This window comes from Marmota monax, unplaced genomic scaffold (genome assembly GCF_021218885.2).
Source record: "Marmota monax isolate L192 unplaced genomic scaffold, Marmota_monax_Labrador192_F-V1.1 WCK01_AAM20220418_F8-fsc00101, whole genome shotgun sequence".
Taxonomy (NCBI): Eukaryota; Metazoa; Chordata; class Mammalia; order Rodentia; family Sciuridae; genus Marmota; species Marmota monax.
This window is the reverse complement of record NW_026692786.1, coordinates 2,761,082-2,780,213: the sequence shown is the minus strand read 5'-3', so window position 1 is coordinate 2,780,213 and position 19,132 is coordinate 2,761,082. Positions and strand designations below refer to the sequence as shown.

Here is a 19,132-nt window from a genome sequence, read left to right as displayed (position 1 = left end):
TTCTAATGATTCTAGCAGTGAGGGTGGAGTTTTTCCTCCCTCCTCATGAGGACAAAAACATTCATAGGCCCAAGTTTATAAATGCCAGAAATTCAGTCCAAGGTGGCCCAGACAACAGAAGCTTACCAAGTCCTGTAATGAAAAGTCCAGAAGTAGGTCTGACTTCAGGCATGGCTGGGTTCAGAGACTCAAACAATACTATTAGGAATCCAGTACCTCCACTGTCTCTCAACTCTGTTTCCCTCTTGTATTGGTCTTTTCTCTCCAGGAGGCTACAATGCTATCTCTCTCTCTCTCTCTCTCTCTCTCTCTCTCTCTCTCTCTCTCTCTCTCCACACACACACACACACACACACACACACACACACACACAAATCCTAAGGAAGATTCCCATTGGCTCAGCTTGGGATACACGCCCATCTCTGAACCAGTCATTTATCAGGAGATGAAAGACTGTGATTGGCCAGATCTGGGGGACTTGTCTATCCCCAGAGCTAGAGATTATACTCTCCGAACTACAGACTCAGAGTTGGTTAGGGGTGTTTTCCCATAAGAACCTGGGAAGCTGCTGTCAGGTGAGGGGACAAGAACATGAACCAGGACAATGACAGGAAGCTGCCATGGGTGAGGAAAGTACAACTGGGGCTAGAACCAGGGGCCAAATGTGTACTCCTCAATCCTAATAAGAAGTGGGCTTGCTCTGTGTGTCTGTGGGGCTGGCAAGGGGTCTAGCCAGGGTACACACAATCAGGGTCTGGCTTGGGAAATTCTAGAAACTTCTGAACAACTTTCCCTCTTCAGAAGCATCCTGTGTCTAAGTCAGACTCCTACTAGGAGGTGCCCCACCAGCTCTGTCCTTGGTTTATTAAGTTCAGAATCACATACATTAAATTGTTATTATTTCAGATTCTGTTATTTTCAAATTTACCTAGTCACTAAAATTTATATGTGACCCTAAAATCAGTACCCTTTTGAGGTCACTCAGACATGTGCAGAGCAGTGAGAAATTTGAATATGAACAATGTGATGTTCTGACTCCTTGGTGCAGCTCATAGTGCAGTGTCCTTTTATGGCCTATTGAGTGTCATTTTTTTTTTTTTTTTGGCCTTTTGGTATCTTTTGCAAGTAATTTTGATGTTTAAAATGTCTCCCAAGCTCAGATTTGAAGTGTTGCCTCATGTTCCAACGTACAAGAATGTATCTTATACAGAAAAAGTGTTATATATGCTTCATTAGGCATGAGTTACAGTTCTGTTGGTTGAGTTCAATGTTAATCAGTCAACCATATATGTGTGTGTGTGTGTGTGTGTGTGTGTGTTATATGAATACAATAAGGTGTCTTCATACAGAAAGCTCTTAAATAAAGTTATACATTGATTGATTGATGAAGATGTTGTGACCAGAGGCTTGTAGGATCCCAACCCTGTATTTCCTCTAGGAGCAATGGTTCAATATTTGCTAATTCAGTGTTTGTAATAACTTCATAAAATGTAGCTGCAGTGAATAACAAGAGTTTGCTGTAGCCGGGCACAGTGGTGCAAGCCTGTAATCCCAGTGGCTCTGGAGGCTGAGGCAGGAGGATCGCGAATTCAAAGCCAGCCCAACAACGGCCCTGTCTCTAAATATAATACAAAATAGGGCTGGGCATGTGGCTCAGTGGTCGAGTGCCCCTGAGTTCAATCCCTGGTAAAAAAAAAAAAAAAAAAAAAAAGAGTTGACTCTGATTGTAATTGGCTGGAGATCATTAAGCCACACCAGGAGGGGATTTTATTGTCATCAGAGTGAACCATGGTGGTGCCTAACAAATGCATTCTCAGCCTGCTTTGGCCTCATCAGAGGAGGACACACTTGGCTAGGGAAGATAATCTCCCACCCAAACTCTCATTTTGTGTTGCAGACTCTTTTCTCATTTCTGGAGGGTTCGACAAGTCTGTGGCTATTTGGGATGTAGGAGAAGGCTACCGGAAGCTATCCTTGAAGGTACAAGTGCCAGCATTAGAGAGAGACTGTGAGCTTCATTCCTTAGTCATTCCATGCTGGGTGCTAGAGGCTGGGGCTACAGCAGTGAGACAGTCTTAGGTGCCTCCAAATGGAGCTGACTCATCTGTGGGGAAGGACAGACAAGAAACCACCAAGAGAATCACCAACAGTAATGAATAGAATGGGGAAACCACAACAAGGTGACGTGATAGAAACAGGCTCTGGGGTTTAACCATCAGTGGCTTAGCACGGAGAATGTCCCAGAGGAGATACTTGATCAGAGAATTGCGTGGCATGGAGGGTCTGGGTAAATAAGGATATTGAGGAAGGACATTCTATGCAGATGGAAGAGTAAATATAAACCCAAGGGATTGGAAAGTTTCTAAGAAGAATAGAAGTTACTATGCAGAGGGATGAATTCCATAATGAGGCATGCATTGAAAGCTATGGGGTTCCAAAATGAGGAACATTTACTGAGTATTTTTGGCTGAAAGTTAGGGGAGGCCTAACTCAAAATGGCTTTGTAATTAGGTATATGTCATCCGACACAACAAGAATCCAGGATTGGTTCATTCTGTGCCCCTGTTCCAGAGGTCCCATGCCCCGTGGTTTCTGCATACTCCCTGATCTCACAATCTCATAGTCACCTTTGGTTGTAGATGCTTGCGCCAATGATTCTTCATCTCTGTGTCCCCGGAAACCCAATGTATACTGTGTCACCTTGAGCAGCACATGTCCAGGCTTCTGGGGCTGGTCTTTCTGAGCTCTCTCCTCCTAGGGTTTGGGGAGGCAGAGGGAGTTTACATTTACAACAAATAAATAGCATAAAATTGAATGCTTAAAAATCATTTTGTCCACTATCAGGTTGTTCTAGTCTCTCTCTTCTCTCTTGCTATTCCTTAACCCTGTTATACACAATGATTTAACTTTTCCTGTTCCTTTGCCTCCTACTATGCCCTATTGCCTCAACTTTTACCTCTTTCCATAAAAGAAAGGCCAAAGTATAATAAAGGTGCTGACACAGAATCCCAGCATCATGAAGCAGTGGCATCTATCTCTCTGAGCTCCTTTTTTACCTGGGGAAAACAACTGACCATTTGCTAAAGCTGCAGTGAATCAGATTGTAGTTTCTTACAGCCAAAAGCTCCAAGTAGTGTCTCCTAGAACAAAGAATGCAAACAAAAACCCAGGACCGGATGGGTATACAACCTTTAATTTCCTTCCATCCTACTAAACACTATAGAACTACTTTTAAAAAACATATACAGTAACATGTAATGTTTTGAACAACCAACAATAAAAAATTAAAAAAAAAACAAAAAAAACCATATACAGTGCCATGATATACTTACATATCACATGTCTTTATAGTTTGTGTTCCACCTTGAATGTTGATGAAACCAGGGAAGTACAATTAGTTGCTCTTAAACATAAGCAACATTGGGTTCCTGGGTTTGTTTTTATTGTTCTTATAAGGGCATTTTTCCTAGGTCTTTGGTAAAATTTTATTTTTCTTCAGGGCCATGAGGACTGGGTAATGGATGTTGCTATCAGCAACAACAAGAAATGGATCCTATCTGCTTCGAAGGTAAAAGTGGCCAAGCTTTGAGTGACTTAAAATGCCTACCATGTTTATGAGAATTGGTGACAGCAGGAGTGCTATTCCCAAGCATAAAATTCCTGGGCAGGCTCAGTCTGATGTCTGCTTCCAGGAGTAGCCTGGGAATGTGGAAAGTAAGTCCTACCATCTGCAAATGTGGAGACTTTCCAGGTATTTCTGTGTCTGTGTCATCGACATTTGATTGTTGTTGGAGAAAGTGATAAAGTGTTGAGTGTTGCTGGTAAGTGATGAAGACAGCAAGGGCCTTGGAGGGCAGCAGCAGCTCATGGACAAGCAGGTGGGTCTTCCCTCCCTTCTATCTACATCACTGCATCTTGCGATTCCCATTCCATTGGCACATCACAGCTAGTTCTGGATATCCCAAGGGCTGTCCTCCCGGTGGGAGTATAGAGGAGTTAGGGCCCTCAACCTTTATCCAAGAATTTTCTGTGCTAGAGATCTCTAGGTCTACGAAACTATGAGGAAGACTCTGCCTAACATTACCAACATTTTAGAGAGTCAACCTTGGCTACAGACACTCCAGATTAAAAGCATATAATAATACAATATGTAATAAAAATCATAGGGGCTGGGGTTGTGGCTCAGTGGTAGAGCACTTGACTAGCACATGTGAGGTACTGGGTTCAGTCCTCAGTACCACATAAAAATAAATAAATAAATAAAGGCATCGTGTCCATCTACAAGTAAAAAAAAAAAATTGTATGCTGCTGGGTTCGTTGGTGCACGTCTGTAATCCCAGTGAGACAGGGAGACAGGAGGTTCACAAGTTCAAAGCCAGCCTCAGCAAAAGTGAGGTGCTTAGCAACTCATGAGACCCTGTCTCTAAATAAAATACAAAATAGGGCTAGGGATATGGCTCAGTGGTTAAGTGCCCCTGAGTTCAATCCCTGGTACCCAAAACAAACAAACAAACAAAAGTATGTCATTATGTTATTACATTAATATAAAGATAGAAAAAACCGAGTGTTTACTTAAAATTTTTATTTTGTATTATTATTATTTTTTAACTTTTCTGTTATAACAACAGGATTAGTTAATAATGGCAACTAGTAGTAATTAACAGTAGGGCTAATTTAACAAATATGCTTAAAAATATAAAAATATTTTATAATGTTTCCTCCTATCCCCAGGAAGAGCAATTTACTGTGATTTAAAAAAAATCTTTATTGGATATTTAAAATTTGTGGATATATTAATATATATATATAATATATTATTATATATTATTATATAATATATGTTATATATATTTATAATAATATATTGTATATATTATACATATGTAATGATATATGTATAATATATATATAACAATATATGTGTTTGTGTAAATTTTTTTTGTACCAGGGATTAAACCCAGTGGCACTTAACTACTGAGCCACATTCCCAGCCCATTTTATTTTTTATTAATTAAATTAAATTAATTAATTTTTGATACTGTATTTAATCAGGGGCACTTAACCACTGAGCCACATTCCTAGCCCATTTTATTATTTATAAATATTTATTTATATATATATATAATATTTATAATATTTATTTATTTATTTTTGGGTAATGGGGATTGAACTCAGGGGCACTTAACTACTGAGCCATATCCCCAGCCTTATTTTGTATTTTATTTAGAGACAAGGTCTCACTGAGTTGCTTAGAGCCTCACTTTTGCTGAGGCTGGCTTTGAACTTACAATTGTCCTGTCTCAGCCTCCAGAGCTGCTATAGGCATGCAACACCATACCTGGCAATATATATTCTTAAAATACATAGATATATCATTATTTTAAAAAGAGAATCAAATACAACAGCACTAGTTGAACAGACACTGCTTACTTTTAATATTAAAAAAAGACCTCATTCTGTGAAGCCAGCATTATTCTGATACCAAAGTCCAATGAAAATATCACAAGAAGAGAAAATTACAGCTGCATTTGTAGGCTATATTATTGTATATTTTAAAAGATATAGATGTAAGATGTAAGACTTTTGAAAAAAAGAGAACATAAATGTAACTAAACTGATTAAACAGATACTAATATAAAACTAAATTCTACGAGGCCAGCATTACTTTGATACTAAAACAAGATAAATATATCACAGGAAAATTACAGATCAATATCCCTTATGAAAACAGAAGCAAAATATTAGCAAATAAAACCATTATTTACCATTCCTAGGAATACAACGGTACTTCAATATAAATTTAATTAAATACAATTAATATAATATACAACATTAATAGAACAAGGGGGGAAACCACACCTGATCATCTCAATTGACACAGAAAAGGCATTTGAAAAATCCAAAACCCATCTATGATTTTAAAAAGGCCTCAGAAAGCTGAAACAAATTAAGGAAGACCTAAATAAATGGAAAGACATCCTACATTCATAAATAGGAAGACTTCCCATTTTTAAGAAGTCAGTCCCCAAAGTGATTTATAGATCCCAAACAACCCCTATCAAAGTTCTAACAGCTGTTTTCACAAAAATGGCAAAGCCAATCTTCAAGTTCTTAAGGAGTTGAAGGGTCCTAGGGAATGAAGAAGGAGGAGGTGGAGGAAAAAAAGAGGAAAAAGGTGCACGACTCACTCTTCTTTGACTTCAGTATTAACCACAGATTTACAGTAATTAAAAGTATGGTACCGGGCTGGGGTTGTGGCTCAGTGGTAGAGCACTTGCCTAGCATGTGTGAGGAACTGGGTTCCATACTCAGCATCACATATAAATAAATAAAAATCCATTGACAACTAAAAAATATTTTTAAAAATTTGTGGTACTGAGCTGGGTGCAGTGGTGCATGCTTATAATCCCAACTGCTTTGGAGGCTGGGGCAGGAGGATTGCAAGTCAACCTTAGCAATTTAGCAAGGGCCAAAGCAACTTAGCAAGACCCTGTCTCAAAATTAAAAAAAAAAAAATTATAAAGGGCTGAGGATGTGACTCAGTGGTTAAGTGCCCCTGGGTTCAATCCCTAGTACCAAAATAAACAAACAAAAATATATGGTACTGACATAGGACAGGCATATAGATAGATAGAATAGCAAATCAAAAAATAAACCCTAACTTATTTGTTCAATTGATTTTGGGAGAAAAAGCAGTCTTTTCAACATGGTGCAATCACTTTTTTTTTTTTTTGACTCATGATGGCCTCTTCAAAAATCATCAAATAGTTTTAGAAAACTAGTAAATAACATGGTGCTAGGAAAACTGGATATCCTCATCCAAATAATGAAATTGAACCTGTACCTTATACCATATACAGGCATCCCTCTATTTTCCTGAGTTCTATATCCATGGATTCAGTTAACAATGGATTTTGGTATTCTTGGGGAATCTTGGAACCAATGCCCTGTGGATATGAAGGGACAACTGTATAAAAATTAACTCAAAATGAATTAAACTTGAGAACTAAAACTACAAAACTCTTAAAAGAAAACATTCGAGAAAATCTTCATGATACTGGGTTTGGCAACAGTTTCACAAGAGACACACACACACACACACACACACAAATATGTTGGACTTTATCAAAGAACTTTTATGTCAATAGATACTATCAAGACAGCAAAAAAAAAAAAAAAAAAAAAACAACCTACAGAGAGAAGAGAGAATATTTGCCAATCATGTATCTCTTAAGGATTCATGTCCATAGTATATAAAGAACTTCTAAAGCCCAACAACAACAACAAAAAACCCAATCCAAAAATAGGCAGAGGACTCGAATAGACATTCCTTCAAAGAAGATTAAACTGCTGACCAATAAGCACATGAAAACGTGCTCAACATCAGTGGTCCTTAGGGAAATCTAAGTCAAAACCACAGTGGACAGCATGTGGAGTGTTGGAAAGCATGTGGAGAAACTGGAACCCTTGTGCATTTGCCAGTGGGAATGTAAAGTAGTGTCCCTGCTATGGAAAACAGTTTGGTAGTTTCTCAAAAGGTCAGATGTAGAACTAAACTACCACAGGACCTGTCGATTCCACTGCAGGGTATATACCCAAAATCATGAAAGCAGGGACTCAAGAAGATACTTGTATACCCATGTTCATAGCTGCATTATTGACTGTAGCTAAAAGGTAGAAGGAATGATGGATGAGCAAAATGTGACATATACATAAAATAGAATATTATTTGACCATTAAAGGAAGGAAGTTCTGACATACTACAACCTTGATGGACCTTGAAGACATTATGCTAAATGAACTAAGCCAGTTGCAAAGGATAGATACTGTATAAATGCACCTACACGAGGGACGTAGAGTTGTTACATTCATAAAGAAAGGTAGAATGGTGTTTTCCTGGGCTGGAGGGAGTGGTGAAGGGAAGTTATTATTGATAGTGGAGTTTCTATTAGGAATGATAAAAAACCTGAGATCATAGTGGTGATGGTAACACAACTTGGTGAATGTATTTAAATGTCACTGAACTGTATGAATGACTGAAATGATAATGTTTTATATGTTTTACCATAATAAACCTAACAATGACATATTTCTTTTTGACCATAATATAGCAGGATATTTTTTACTTTTCTTTTTTCATACTTTTTTGAACTGCCTGATTCTTTAGGTCCCCCTCCTCCTTTTCCCCACCCTCTGCCTCCTTCTCCTCCTCCTTCTGGTTGAACCCAGGGACACTCTACCCTAAGTTGCTTAGGACCTTGTTAAATTGCTGAGTCTGGTCTCAAAATTGCAATCCTCCTGCCTCAGCCTCCCAAATCACTGGGATTATAGATACGTACCACCGTGCCCAGCTAGGACATACTTTTCTTTTATGAAAAGGTGAAGCTGAAACCTGTCAAACAAAATTCTTGCAGCTCTGTTCTTATCAAGTTCACATGATAGCAATTCCTAGGTCAGCCCAGAACATAAAGCTAAATATTCTCCCAACAAAAGGATTATACATGGAATACTTAGAAATTTCTTACTAGCAACATCAGGTTTTTAGCTTTGTAGGAATTACTTTTCAGCTCTCCAAAAACATCCAACTGTACTTAGTTTACAGGCTTGTTTTAATAGACCAGATATTTGTCATCCAGATCCTTTGCCCTCAGATTTTCATCATGCAGACTGCACCCATGTAAAATGTCCATTATTTTTAAACATTCTGAAGCACATTGGATGACATCATAATTTAGATCTTGCTTTCTCAGGGAAAATTGTTTTAAAGCACAGAGGTAATTTGAACTTGTGATATATTAGTTGGATTCCAAATAAATTATAGTATTTTTCAGAAAATGAGCAACTTTACACCATATAATTTTTGTCATAAGCTGCACTAACATTGAACAACTCAGGTGCAATCACTTTTTTTTTTTTGACTCATGATGGCCTCTTCAAAGATCACCAAATAGTTTTAGAAAACTAGTAAATAAATTTGTGTTATGGTTATTCTTTTCTCTGTTATCATCCTTGATGTATTTCAAAATTATGTAACATTCGTCTTTTTCTATACCTTAAAAATATGATTTTTGCAGCAACTCATCACTTAAACTTCTTTTGATAGCTAGAAATAATAATAGCCAAGTGGTAGGCACATGTTTAAAGGAGATGTCTCCTTCCATTTCTAAAATCAACTTAGTACTTCATACAGATTGAGGAAGGTGAAAAGTACCCCAAACTCTTACTATGAAAGACCCAACATTATAGGTAAATAAATTGTACTCCTTTTTAGGAATGTGTGATGCAAGGTGTGCTGGACATTAGCTTTTCATTTACTTTCATTAAAAGTTTATAGAATGAATGGAGTTTGCCAAAGTTTACATTTTCACTTTCTGCTGAATATGTAGATAAGTGAGTAAAGCCTAGTTTGTGTTTAGATAAATATCAGCATGCTTTTTTTTCTTTTTAAAATATTTTATTATTTACCCTGATTGACTTTTTTTATAAATATATTTATTTTTTAGGTGAAGATGGACACAACACAATGCCTTTATTTTTATGTGGTGCTGAGAATCAAACCTGGGTCCCGCCCATGCTAGGCGAGTGCTCTACCACTGAGCCACAATCCCAGCCCAATATCAGCAGGCTTTTTAAAAATGTTTTTTTGCAGATTCATTAACACCTTCATAAAAGTCAGGCACTGTGACAAATCCCTATAATCCCAGTGACTCAGGAGGTTGAGGCAGGGGGATCACAAGTTGGAGACCAGCCTCTGCAACTTAGACCCTGCCTCGAAATAAAAAGGACTGGGATGTAGTTCAATGGTAAAGTGGTAACTGCCCCTGAGTTCAATCCCCAATACCAAAAAATAAAGTAAAATAATCTTTATGGAAATCCAGGAGAGAATCTGAAACTCTGACTTTGGAATCAAAGTATCTAGGAACTATGGGGAACATTTCTTTTTCTTTGTTGCCCTGATTTGACAAACCATTTGATATGCGGAAACTGTGATTGTTGGTAAAAACTGACAACTCTGCACTGCAAGGGGCCAACACGCCTGTTCCCTAAATTTCCCATTGTTTCTCTGTAAGACATTTAGTTGCGACTGTTGACTTAGGAACTGTAACATTATTCAGTTTATTAGTTTTTTTTTTAAATTGCTGCAATAAAAAATTACCACAGATGGCACTGTTTAAACATGAAACAACACAAATTTAATGTCTTAACATTCCATAGGATAGAAGTCCAACAAAGTTTCACTGGACTAAAATCAAGGTGTCAACAAGACTGCATTCCTTTCTGGAATTGTTAACTAGAGTTCATAGTTTATATTGTTTCACTCTGTGTTGTACAGTCTATGGGTTTTGCCAAGTGCATGCCATGTACCCACTACTGGGTAGCATGTGGAATGGTTTTACTGCCCTAAAAATCTTTCCTCCTCTTCCCCAGAACTCCTGAAAAGCACTGCTCTTTTTACTGTCTATAGTTTTCCCTTTCCCAGAATATCATATCATTGGAATTATGTAGTCTGTAGCCTTTTCAGAATAGCTTCTTTGGCTTAATAATGTGCATTTAAGTTTCCTCTGTGTCTTTTTGTGGCTTGACAGCATATTTCTTTTGGCCATTGAATGATATTCCATTGTAAGGATGTACCACAGTCTTTTTTTTTTTTTTTTTGTGACAGCTGGTTTACTGTTTAACCTGTTTTAGGATAGGACCATGAGACTATGGAATATTGAAAAGATCGACCAAGTTCCTTTGGTAATTGAGAACCAAAAGGCTATGGGGACTCTAGTGAAACAGGTGGGTATTGGGTAAAATTAAGCTCAGTGAAGATGTTTATTAACCCTGTACAGTTTAATTTATTCTTTGAGCTAACATGTATTGGGCAACTGGGGAATAACTGTGGACAAACAGAGTGAATTTCTTGCCTTGTGGAGCTTAAATTCTAAAAGAGGAGACAAGGTATAAAGACACAAGAAAAATATGCAGTAAGTCACATAATGATCAATAATTCTAAGATCAATAACAGAGGAAAGGACAATGGGAGTGCTTGGAGTTGCAATATTTCAAAAGGTGGGGGTCTCTGAGAAGGTGACACATGTGCAGACTGGATGGTGTTAAAGGAGAGAGCTGGGCAGATATTTAGGGGAAGGATTCCCCAGCAGTGGGGACAGCCAGTGCAGGGCCCCTGAGGCAGGTGGAGTGGAGTGAATGAGAGGGCCTGGAGGAGATGGGACCCGGGGGAGTTCTGGTCAGTGGAGAAATGGTGGACACACAGCTGGACTGTGTAAGCCTTCTATGTTCTAGCCGCAGAAACTGGTTGGGCCCCAGTTCTCTGTTTTCCATGCAACAGGCTCAGGAACCCATGTTTCTCTAGTGCAAGTGCTTGGTAGTAGGGTGGGCCCATGTTTTGCTTCACCCAGCTCCTCAAGGTCCAGCCACAGAGGCAGAAGATGTGCCCCTCTACCACCAAGCCCTCGGAAGTTCTGGCTGGCAGAGTGGGTGGCAGACGGGGTGGCACACACCTATAATCCCAGCAATTCAGGAAGCTGAGGCAGAAGGGTTGCAAATTCAAGGCCAGCCTCAGTAATTTAGCAAGACCCTAAGCAATTTAGTGAACCCTGTTTCAAAAAAAAAAAGAAATAAAAAAAATTAAAAGGGCTGGGGATATAGTTCGTATATATAAAGCAACCCTGTGTTCAATTCCAGTACAAAAAAAAAAAAGTTCTTGTACTGCTTCTGGGACTGTGCTAATCTGTGAGCAGTGTTGCAGGGCAGGGAGGTGAGAGACGGGACCCACATGGACCTTGTCTTTGTGGCCAGCTAGTCCTCAAGGCCTCTGTGACCATGTTAGTCCTTAGACCCTGGAAGCTGACTAGCCACAAAGCACCGATTGTCTCTGTCCCTTACCAACTTGCCCTGGAGCTTCCTCCTCTGGGAGCCTTGTTGTTTTGGGGTTGGACCCACGGAGACTGTTCCATGAGACCTGGAGCTGCTGAAGAAGGTAGGTAAAGGATCAAATATCTTTCTTGCAAAAGAAAGAAGAAAGAGACCTACCTGAAGCTGTAGCAAAGATGAAGCCACTGCACTTGACTTGCTCTGAATCAACAGGAGAAACCTCAGAGGGCAGATTTCCCAAAAGGCCTGCCCCAGGCAGGGTCTGTCAAGTCCCTCCAGCTGGCCAGAGTGTGGGCAAAGGAGGCAAAAGCACAGGGGCTTGGAGTGCCAGGACAGGGGAATGCCATTGTGCAAGCCTGTCCCAAGGGGTCTGTGCTGGGGTGGGAACGGCTGATTGGCCTCTGCTGTGGCCTTAAGAGTCCCCCACCCTTGCTTGGCACTGCTCACTCCTTAGTAGGCTGCAGTTGATGTGGTGAGCTGTGCCATCTGTATCCACCATTCTACATGTTTTGGTCAGACAAAGGCTCAGGATAGAAGAGTGTGCTCAGCACCTATGTCAATCTAGTCGAAATCCCTGTTTTATTCAGCAATCTTGTCTGCTTACCTCTTGTGGTTTGGTAAAAGTCGGGTGTTCCCTAGCATGTCAGGGAGGTAGGACATCCCCCTTTTCCCACAATTCTGCTCTGCACAGAGCACCAGACAGGCTTGGACACCTGCCCTGTCATCCCGGCTGCCCAGGGCTTGCCATTCCTGCCCTCAGGGCCCTCACAGGAGGGGACCTGAGCTGGCAGCATCTGCTTAGCTTGGAGGTGGGGTTGGGGGAGAGCAGAAGCCCATGTGGGTTCACTCAGTAGGGTGGATTCTACTCTGAGGTTAGAGGCTCCTGAGAGGGGAGCCCTTACTTCAGCCCAGTCCAAAGTAGTCAGATGATGGGGGGAGGATTCCAACTTAATGCCCTGATCTTTTCTGACCAGCACCTCCTTTCTGCTCTTAAAATATTTCATGTCAGTGCGAAGGATGTGACAGGCCATTTTCCACCTTGGAAAGTGACAGCTCGTTTGAAATAGTCACCAAATGTATCTTCTGCCGGAGAGATGCGATGGACTTGCCAGCAGCAGCTTCATCATCATCAGAAACAGAGAACAAGGAGGACTGATGGCCACTGGGCCCTTTCATTGACTTGATCATGGGTCACCTGTCACCCAGGTTGTGGGGCTCTCTGCAGGGATCCTTCTCAGGGTCCCTCCCCACCTGAGTGGGCCTGTGAGACTGGGGTAGGGGCCAATCCCTGGCTGGGCTCTCAGTGCAGGGCCACCTCCTCAGCTCCACAGCATCCTTGAGGGTTGAACACTTCAGTTTCCATGCAGAATAAATCTAGATTCCTTTGGAAAACAAGTGTGCATATGAATTGTAGAAGCAGTTTGCTATTTCTAAGCTTAACATCCTGGTGTTCATTCTGTCTCATTTTGGGGATGCGTTATGGACTCCTATTCTGGAGTCTTGGGCCTCTGGGACTGGTATCACCATTTCCCGAGGATGGGTTTGTCAAATGAACATGAAGATGTGTGGGGGTCCCCCCTCTGTGATTGAGGATGGCAAGGCATTGTGGCTTATATGGTTTGACTATGATTTGTTCCCTAAGAGTTCATATCCTGGAAGCTTGGTCCCCAATGGCGGACACATCAATACCTGCTTCTTGGAAGTGGGTTAGATATCAGGGGACTGAATTTGCTACTTCAAGAGCAGATTGTTATAAAGTTAGGCCACCCCTGTGTTTGGTTTCTTCTACATGTGCTACTTGCTGTTCTTACATGTGCTCCTGTCATGTGATGCCACCTGCCATGTTATGACCATATGAAGCACTAATCAGATGTCACTGCATGATCTTGAACTTTCCTGCCTCTAGAACCATGAGCTCAATAAATATTTTTTCTCTATAAAGTACCCAGACTCAGGTATTTTGTTGTAGTAACACAAAACCAACTAAGACACTGGCTAATGCTCCCAGATGGCCATCTGCCTAGAGCAGAGGAAGGTCTGAATATGCAAGAGGTGGTGGTGGTATTTCTACCACAGTATGTTTCATGCTCTCTGCCCCAGACTTTTGAATTTCCAGAATGCCCATGCATATGTGCAGCGGTCTTCCTGCTTCCACTGCATATTGTAGAACATTGATCCAGAAAGACTTTTCAGTTAAAAAATGTGAAGATTCTCCTGTTCCATTTGGTGAATTTCACATGATTTTTTTGAACAATATCATTAATATATTCTGTGCTCCATTTTAGAAACTTGATTGCAGGACTGATTTACAGTGTCCATTGTTTGGCATCCAAAGATTTTGTGCATTAGCACAATAATCTGAGAATCATTTAGGGAGGCCCCATGTTTAGTGCCTTCCCTGTGAGTCACAAGGGTGGGAGGGTGTGTGTGGGGTTATTGCTTAGATTAAAATTGGCTGCTTAGTATTTATTCACTTATTTACAACGACTTATTATGAACTTGTCAAAACTCCACTTACACCTTCCCAGCAAGAGGCCTCCCTCCTTGCAGATGTTCTGAGGCCTTCCAACACGTGAAGACACTACAGACGTAGTCATCACTGTGGCTGTGGAGGACAGCTAGACAGCATTTATGAACACTGCCCCTACCGATGGGCACCTAGGTTGGTATTACGAAAAAGACTAGAGCGAGCCTTCCCGTGCTCATATTTTTGTACAGACTCAACAGTTCTGCGGCTGACTCTTCCACGCGTTTGTGTTACCCAAAAGCCCTCCGAAAAGTGCTGGGACAAGTAGCTGGTATGCCTGGGGGCGGAGACCCCGGGGGAGCAAGAGGGGAGCCTGGGTGGGAGGACTCCTACTTGCCCTATCTGGGTGCTGTGATAGCTCAGGGTCCCCTGAGTACCCTGCGATGCTACCCTGACTCAGGAAGAAGCGGCCCAAATGAAGTTATGGGGCCCCCGGGGGCTGGCAGGGCCGGCGGCCGGCTCCGGCTGAGGGCGCGGTGCTGGTGGGGCCGGGGTTCCCAGGGTGCCCCGAGGGCCGAGCCAGCAGCCCCGCTGCGCAGTCGGGTCGTGGGTTCTCCGGAGCCTTCAGGGGCTCCCCTGCGCCACGCCTGGCGAGCAAAAAGCGCAGACCTTGAACGAGGACCCCACAAAGGTACAGGCAGGTATCCGGTTTCCGTCGAGGAGACGCTACCGGCACCGGGAAACCAGGCCCGCCCAGGCCCCACGCGCCAAGTGGAGATCGCGTTCTCTGAGGCCAGCAAGCACGTACGCCACGCATGCGCCGGCATCCAGCCTCCTCGCCGCCTAAAACTCAAAAATCAAAAAGCCTCTGCGCACGCGCGTGGCTCATGGAGTGACTAGAGATGGGGAATAGTTTCTCGCGCTGCTTACACGGGCGGCGCCGTGGCTTAGTTGGTTAAAGCGCCTGTCTAGTAAACAGGAGATCCTGGGTTCGAATCCCAGCGGTGCCTCAACCGAGCGTTCCAGCTCTCTCGTTACCCTTTTGCTTCCGCTTTGCGTCCCCGCCCACCGCCCAATACCCCCTCTCTCATGGGACCTAAGGGCGAACCTGAAAGACCTTTTTAATCCAGGCCCCAGCTGATGGCGGGGCGTGGCGTCATGGTTGCGTGCTAGACTACGTGTGACCGGCCTCAGCTTCTGCTCTCCCGGGTTCCCCAGAGCTGACTTTGCCTCTCCGCACGCCAGGAAACTGCAACCATGCTTCGCTACCTTCCAAGCACTGCTGATTTCCCCTTCTCCCTCCATACACGCATAATAAATCTGTTGCATATCTTTGAGGCTTAGCGAGGTCAAGTGCGGCCCAAAGGGGAGGCCTGCGGAGTGGAGTCCACCAATGTGACAGTTGGCAGAACGCATTCAAAACGAGCTCAGACGCCAATGTGGGGACGAACCTAAGCTTGCCGGTGGTTGCTGATTGCTGTGCTGAGGCCCTGTAAATAAATACTCTGGCACTTGGGGACCTACTCCAGAGCAATTGAATCCAGGGCTTTGGGGGTGCGGGGTGGGGATGAGGGACGCATTGAAGCTTTTAAAAAGTTCCTCGGGAATTCATTTAGCTCAGACAGTTCCAGTGAGCTGCAGCAATTGCAGACATGGCACGAGGCTGTGTGCTAAGTGCAGAGGCTCCTCCACTTACTGGAAAGTTACACCAGTAAACTGTCGCGTCGTAAATGAACTTAACCTTATCCAAGATCATAGCTTAGCCTCGCCTCCTCCGAACACTTTTTTTGGGGGCCCAGCCTACACCTGGGCAAAATGATGTAACATTAAGTGCGTTTTATAATAAAGCGTGTTGCATATCTTGTGTATTTTCTGAACACTGAAAGTGAAAAAAACAATGGTTATATGTGTATTCACTTAACCCACACAGCAGGAGACACACATGATATTTTGTTAGACTTGATGGGATAGAAAAACCCAAAATAAAATATCCAAAACTTGGGGTTGGGGTTGTACCTCCGTGGTAGAGCCTGGCACTGTGTGAGGTACTGGGTTTGATCCTCAGCACCACATAAAAATAAATAAAGGTAGCGTGTCCACCTATTCAACTAAGAAATATTAAAAGACAAGGATTATTTTGAGGCTTTGCAGTGCTGAAAGGAACACCCAATCAGTGATAAATTTATTGGAAACTGGGCTGGGGTCATTGTGGAGCTGGATATTTCTAGTTGGTCTTTATTCCTAAACTGAGCTGGGTATTGGTTGGGGGTGTGAATCTGAAATTTAGGCGTGGGGGGGGCGTGGTCGGGGGGCGTGGTCAGCTAAAGAAAAGCATTTGTGAACCAAGGATAGTATGCAGCAGATGACTTGAAGTCATGTAATGGAATAAGTATCTTTGGGCAGTAAGCAAAGCCAAAAAAAAAAAAAAAAAAAAAGAATGGACCAGTATGAAGTTTATCTTTCCTTCCATTCTTAAAAAATGCCTAGATATTCCTGCCTCAGGGCCTTTGCAGTGCTGTGCCTGGTGTCTGGAATGCTGTTTCCAGAGACTTTGCAGGAATGGGTCCTTCACATTTCTGGTCCTTCAGTGTGTCACCCCTTTGAGCAGGCTCCTCTCATTGTCCCCTAGGTCAGCGTCCAGCATAGCAACCTACTTATTCACAGAATTTCTTCATGTGCTTCAACCAAAATAACTCATCACAACAGACCAAATGCAAGAACAGATATGACGGTCCAGCTGTCTTCTGTGGAACCCAGCATGAAATAGCTTTGTATTATGTGCATGTACAAGTATGTCACAGAGTTCCACTACTATATATAATTATAGCGCATCAATAGCTTTGCAAAAAGGTAAAATGATGCCATTCTTCTCATTAAATTTTTGTTTTATTTTTCAAATAGTTTCATACAGATGTTATTGTGTTAACATGTAACCTGCTTATTATTGTTGTTTTTAAATGAATAAGTATCATATTTTTTCCTCAGCTTTAACTTCTAATATCTTTTCTTCCTTCTTGTGTACCAGGGATTGAATTCAGGGGTGCTTAATCACTGAGCCGCATCCCCAGAACTTTTTTATTTTTTATTTTGAGACAGCTAAGTTGTTGAGGCTGTCTTTGAACTTGTGATTCTCCTAACTCAACCTCCAAGCTGCTGGGATTATAGGTGTTCACCACTGCACCCAATTAATATCTTTTTAAAAAAAATTTTTAAATATTTTTAAGTTGTTGATGTACCTTTATTTTTTATTTATTTATATGTGGTGCTGAGGATCAAACTCAGTGCCTCACACATGCCAGGCAAGTGCTCTGCCACTGAGCCACAACCCCAATCCCCCAATTAATATCTTAAATGTCGATAGATATAATTTAAATACACAAATGCTAATTTGGGATCCTCAATATTTTTTTTAAGAGTGCAAAGAGATCCCAAGATTAAGAAGTTTGAGAATCACAGAAAGTACATGTGGGGCCTTGTAGGATCATCAGAGAGCAGGGTAAGTGTGAGTATTGGAGATGTGGGGGTTTGTCCTGATGTCTCTCCCTGAGATGAATTCTTCAAATTATGGATCAAATATAAGGATAGCTCCCTGTTCATTGAGAACCCCTTTCAGAATGTTGAGTGAATTGTCTTGAGTAGATGATAGAATTATTATTTCAATAAAGTTTTAGAATCAAACCATCATCTCAATACACCCTCATGATGAAAATTCAAGTAAGAAATGAGAACCAAAATATATGAGAAGCAATATAGCGTAATGGGTTAGAATGCCCAGGGACAAAGCCGTTTGCCACATAGCTGTGTGTATTTATTGGCAACCACAGTATTTGAGGCCAGTGATAAAACACTGGGCACATTTCTCCATTTCACTCTCACTGAATTTCTCTCTTTCTCTTTTCCCCTGTGGTTCAGGGGACCAGAGCCAGACTCTCTCTCATGCTAAACACACACATTTTGTAGCTCAGTTTCTGCCTGGGTAAAATGGGGTTCTGCTGGGAGCCATTAGCCAAGTAGGTATGACAATTTCCTTGCCAGCGTACCCCATGTTGCAGTGACATTGAATGTAGGTGACCTTGCTCAAGGACCAAGGCGGATTAGGGTGTTCCCGGTTTAAGATAATCGTGTTTAGGGCGTTCCCAGTTTAGGTTCCAGGTTTAAGGTTTAAGATTATTCCTGCTGGGAATAGGGCGTATCCTGCTGCCTGAGTTCCCCTTGAGTTCTCACGGGATTCAGAGTATTTTTTGAGAGATAGAAGCCCAGTGGAGGTGGATTTGGGCAGAGAACGTGGATTTCCCCAGAACGTGATTGTAGACGGCTGGTGTGAGTTCGGGAATAAAGAGTTGCTGTTTGAATCTACAAGCTGTGTGGTGGCTCGTGATTGTGTGCCCAGCCAGACTGCGGCATTTGTGCCCAGCCAGACTGTGGCAGGGTTCCTAGCAGTAGACACCTCATCGGGTTGTCCCAAGAACCAAATGAGTTATATTCACCCTTAGATGACAGAAATTCCTACCTACCTTAGGGGTTTCTGTTAAAGGGAGTAAGACAGGAAAATCCTTTATCAGTTCCCATTCCTTCCAGATCCTTCTCTGGGCATTCCTGTGGAGGTGACATGTGTAGAGTGTAAGAGGGTGTGTGGGATGTGTTTGTTGATTATAGCTTTCTTGAGACATGATTCAGATACCCCACAACTCACCAGCTTAAAGTGTGCATTTCAGTGTTTTTTAGTTTATTTTATAAAGTTACATATGCCAACACCATAATCATATCCATAACATTTTCATTACT

At 41.9% G+C, this 19,132-nt stretch overlaps 1 protein-coding gene and 1 non-coding gene across 2 annotated transcripts in view; both read left to right on the top strand.

Annotated features, from left to right (window-relative positions):
• Wdr88 (WD repeat domain 88) overlaps positions 1 to 13,791 on the top strand; it is a 47,535-nt gene extending 33,744 nt beyond the window's left edge. Inside the window, exons 8-11 of the mRNA XM_046447945.2 lie at positions 1,898 to 1,980; positions 3,500 to 3,568; positions 10,690 to 10,782; positions 12,890 to 13,791. Of these exons, the coding sequence (XP_046303901.1) occupies positions 1,898 to 1,980; positions 3,500 to 3,568; positions 10,690 to 10,782; positions 12,890 to 13,036 (392 nt within the window). The 3' untranslated portion in view covers positions 13,037 to 13,791. The remainder of the gene's footprint in view (positions 1 to 1,897; positions 1,981 to 3,499; positions 3,569 to 10,689; positions 10,783 to 12,889) is intronic.
• Positions 13,792 to 15,283: 1,492 nt separating this feature from the next.
• On the top strand, positions 15,284 to 15,357 carry Trnat-agu (transfer RNA threonine (anticodon AGU)). Its single transcript has one exon. It is a non-coding gene; the product is annotated as a tRNA-Thr (tRNA).
• The last annotated feature ends 3,775 nt before the right edge of the window (positions 15,358 to 19,132 follow it).